Source organism: Fukomys damarensis, unplaced genomic scaffold (genome assembly GCF_012274545.1).
Source record: "Fukomys damarensis isolate Sample0158 unplaced genomic scaffold, DMR_v1.0_HiC HiC_scaffold_24, whole genome shotgun sequence".
In the NCBI taxonomy this organism is placed as follows: Eukaryota; Metazoa; Chordata; class Mammalia; order Rodentia; family Bathyergidae; genus Fukomys; species Fukomys damarensis.
The window spans coordinates 42,991,633-42,996,316 of record NW_022900936.1 but is presented as its reverse complement, the minus strand read 5'-3'; the positions used below and the strand labels follow the sequence as shown (position 1 = coordinate 42,996,316).

The 4,684-nt window shown below is 32.5% G+C and overlaps 1 protein-coding gene across 1 annotated transcript; it reads right to left on the bottom strand.

Annotated features, from left to right (window-relative positions):
• Positions 1-2,443: 2,443 nt before the first annotated feature.
• Positions 2,444-4,370, bottom strand: LOC104876575 (olfactory receptor 5K3). The gene is made up of 2 exons (XM_010644696.2): positions 3,474-4,370; positions 2,444-2,470 (listed from the first exon to the last, which is right to left on the bottom strand). The coding sequence occupies exons 1-2, from the start codon at positions 4,368-4,370 to the stop codon at positions 2,444-2,446; spliced, it is 924 nt and encodes a 307-aa protein (XP_010642998.2).
• Between the last annotated feature and the right edge of the window lie 314 nt (positions 4,371-4,684).

The window sequence follows — 4,684 nt, the reverse complement described above, 5'->3', positions numbered from 1 at the left end:
AAAGTTCTGCCTAAAATTGGAATAAATGATCTTTATCTCAACTTGATAAAGGCTGTCTATGAAAAACAACAGCCAACATCATGCTAAATGGTAAAAAACTGAAAACATTCAGGCTAAAATGAGAAACAAGACAAGGATGTCCACTATCATCACTCCTGTTCAATATAGTTAGCCACAGCAGTTAGATAAGAGAAAGAAATTAAAGCAACAAAGTTAAGAAAGGAAAGAGTTAAACTGTCATTATTTGCTGATGATATGATACTCTACATAGAAGACCTAAAAATCTGCTAAAAGACTTCTAGACTTAATTGACTGATTCACCAGAGTAGTTAGATACAAGTTTAACACTCAAAAATCAATTGCCTTCTTGTACACAAATAACAGACTCATTGAGAGAGAAATTAGGGAAACAATTCTTTTAACAATAGCATCCAAAAAATGATATATCTAGGCATTCATCTAACAAAGGAACTGCTCTTCTTGTTCTAGATGCTTGAGGTTTATCATTAGGTGTTTTATATGAGCTTGATATTTTCCTATTGTGAATGTTCCCTGCTATTAATTTCCATTGTAAGACTGCTTTTATTTTATCCCATAGATTGCAATAGTTTAATAGCATGGTCATTGAGTTATAGAAACTCTCTGATTTTTTAAATTTAATTTCCTCTGTGTCCTATGGTTGTTCAGAAGTGTGTTGTTTAATTCCATGAGTTTATGAAATTCTTGTGGTTTCTTTTGTGATTGTTTTCTAATTTCATCAGACTATGGTCTGATAGCATACAGGGATAATTTCAATTCCTATGCTTTTACTTAAAGTGAGTTCTATGAGCACGTATGTGATCTATTTTGGATAACAACCCATATGCCACTGAAAAGTATGTGTATTATATTTTGTGGGGTGGAACACTATGTAAACATCTCTTAAGTACATTGTTCAAGAGTTTGATTGAATTATACTATTTTGTTGTTTATTTTCTGTCTAGTTGATCTATTTGTGACAGTGGGGTATTGAAGTCCCTCACTATAACTGTATTAGTTCTTATTTGATTTTTCATGTGCATTAGTATTTGTTTTATATAGTTGGATGCACTAGTACTTCATGCATATATATTTATGTTGTCATCTCTTTCTCTTGGATTGTTCCTTGTACAAGGATGTAGTATCCTTTGTCTCTCTTAATTAGTATTGGTTTGACATCCATTTTATCTGAAAATAGGATACCTACTCCTACTTTTTTTTTGTTCCTTTCACATGCAACATTATTTTACAACCTTTAACTTTCAGTCCATGAGTTTCTTTTTTAATTAAATGTGTTTCTTGTATGCAGTGTATTGTTAGATCTTGCTTCTTGACCCATTGTGATCCATTCTATTTCTTTTGGTTGGTGAATTGAGACCACTAACATTGATGGTTATAACTGGTATGTATTAACTTATCCTTGTCATGACCTTTTTCTTTTGGTGTATTCTGTTCCATTGCGTTTAATTTCTTGTCATGCCTGATGGATTCATTCTGCTGGGCTTCCTGGGGTTGGGATCCTCATTTCCTTTTCCCAGGAGATTGTTGCAGGGGTGCATGCATGGCTGAGCAGTCCTCACCATTCTACTCTGATGAAGGCCCAGGTGCTGGAGAGTGGGGAAGTGGACTAGCTCCCCATGCTGGCTGAGCAGTCCTCACCAGTCTGCTCCAATGTCAATCAATTTTTAATGTGTGGTTATTGAAATTAAAATGTAATACTGAGAGTAAACAATAAGATATGTTCTGAATAATGAAATTGATATCATTGAAAAGTTTTTTTATGTTAAAAGACTATGTGAGAGTTAATATAGTGTATGAAGAAAAAGACATACGAATTACACAACACACAAATGTAGATTTTGTATTTAATTAATTAAAAATAAGCCACATTTCTCAAATAAATTTAAATATTATAAAGATCCATTGGATTATATGGCTGAAAGGACTAGTTTATTCCATATATTTTAGATTTGTGTTTTTGTGATTCCTTCAGTTATATCTTTATTTCAGTGTTGGCTGAATCCCTAAAGTCCTTCAGTTATTTTCTTTTGATTGCAAAATGGAAATAGGCTTTCACAGAACTCACATCCATAAAGCACAATATTCTTAGAGAATAAGATTAGTTTTTGGTAGATATGTTTAAAATGAAGAAATTAAATTCTCTGAAATTTCCAGAAAAATCACCTTTTTAGTCTTATTGGCCTGGAATGAGCCACATATTCTTCCAATGACAGATGTTTTGAATTTAGTGTTCCTAGGCATTTGTGGGTGGGTGATATAGCAATAGCTAACAAAAATCATGCTGCATATTACTAGAAAGGGGGAAGAAAATTAATAGATGCAATTTTTGCAACTACAAATGGATACTAAAATCAAGGGTATATGAGTATTCATCTGAATCAAAGCTTATCGACCCTTTCAATTTTTATTTTATCCATAATTTTAAAACATACTTAAGAGTCTAAATAGATTTTGTGTAGGTTATATCTATTACTTTCTAATTTAACTAGAAAATAAATTAAAATTTAAAAAATTATTAACTAATCAAACATAATGTAATGACTTAGTAAAACAGTATTATGAAAATATTTTGAAGGAAATATTTATTAAATGGCCAAACACATAAAAGTCTTGCTTGAGTACTGAAAATCTAAAAGTAGATGTAAAATTTTTAATACAGGAAGTAGGAACAGCCTTATTTTATTATATACACTAGTTACAATTCACTATTTTTGTTTAAAAAGTTATGTACATCTGTGAATTATTGAAGTTGGCCTCATTCTAGACTCTTTGTAACCAATCATTTGAAACACACAATCATATTTCTCTGTTGCCAGGTTGTCTACAGTGGCAGATGCCTTTAAATAAATTCATATGTCTTAGAATGACATTCAGGCTTCTCAGTAATCTAATCCAGCTCTACCCTTACTTTCCATGTTCATCCTCCTTTCAGCCTCTGCTTTCAGCCTCTGCTCTTTGACTCTGGCTCATTGTTCACCACCATGTCCCACTCCTAGTGATATACTCATTTCCAGAAACATTGACTCTGGGCATCCTCAGTTCCATTTTTCTTCAACTATCAATTTTATTAGGATTTAAGATTGAAGAATTTGCGAAAGTAAAATGGAGGCTATGCATCTATATTTTCATTCCTAGAACTCATTGAATGTTTTACAAATTTTGACTAACTACACTCTGACATAATTATATAGTTTAATTTTGATGGACTATAGTAATTTAAAATTTGAAGCACATTTTAGCAGAATCTCTATTTTCCAAACTACTTTGACTGAAATAGTACATGCTTTAATAATGAAATATTTTATTTCAAAGTTATTTTTTATGTCCCAATATCTGTACATATAGACAAAGTTACTGTGAATTGCAATTACAAGGGAAATGATAATTTTTCAGTGCATTACAAAAATTGTCTTTTTCATAGCCCCTTTGAAAACATTTATCACTTCCTTATTTCTTAGACTATAAATGAAAGGGTTCAATACAGGAATTACTAGAGTATAAAAAATAGCAACAGGTATATCTTTATCACCTTCATTAACAGAACTTGGACGAATATACATGTAAAGAAGAGAACCAAAGAAGATTGAAACAGACAAAAAATGAGAAGCACAAGTAGATAAGGCTTTGCCTCTTCCTTCTTTGGATTTCATTCTGAATATAGTAAAAAGTATATAAAAATAAGAGATTAGAACTATAGTAATGGAAAAGGTTTGCACTGATCCAGAGAAGATAAATATCATTAGAAAATTAATATAAGGGTCCACACAGGAGAGTCTATATAATGGAAGAACATCACAGAAAAAGTGGTTGATTACATGAGACCTACAGAAATTTAACCTAAATAAAAATCCTACTTGAATTATGGAATGTAGATTTCCAGCTACATAGGCTCCTATGATCATGTGAATGCAGAGTTTCTTTGACATCATGGTGTGGTACTGCAGCGGGCTGCATATGGCCACGTAGCGGTCATAGGCCATTGCTGCCAGAAGAAAGCAGTCTGTGGTCTCAGCAAGACAGAGAAAATAAAACTGTGCCATGCACTCATAGAGGGAAATCCTTCTGTCCTTAGAGAAGAAGTTCTCAAGCATCTTGGGAGTGATGGCACAGGAACAGCAGGAGTCCATCAGAGCCAGGTTGCCCAGAAAGATATACATTGGTGTGTGAAGACGACTTTCCATATAAATCAATGCCACCAAACACAGATTCCCCACCATGGTGATGAGGTAGATGACAAAGAACAAGATAAACAAAAGTGTCTTCTGGTCTGAGTAATCTGTGAATCCTACGAGGATGAATTGCACAATTGAGGAGTGGTTTTCCTCAGTCATCTTTGCCTTATCTGTTGAGAAATTATGAAGATACAAGATTCTAATTGAGATGATATATAATTGTGGTTTTATATTTTGTTCCATGCAAGTTTCTTCTTTAAGCATCCTGTAGAGTCTCTGAAATTTGCCATATATATGTATATATTAATACATTAATCTTCTTTTAAAATGTCAGAATCTATGGCCTCATATTTTGACTTTGGAAATTTGCAAGAATGTCTTGATAAAGTAAGGAAAATTTGTTAGGTGGATAAAGGTTATCTTTATTTATTTATGCAAGGATAGTGTAAAATATTGGACACTCATATTTGGCT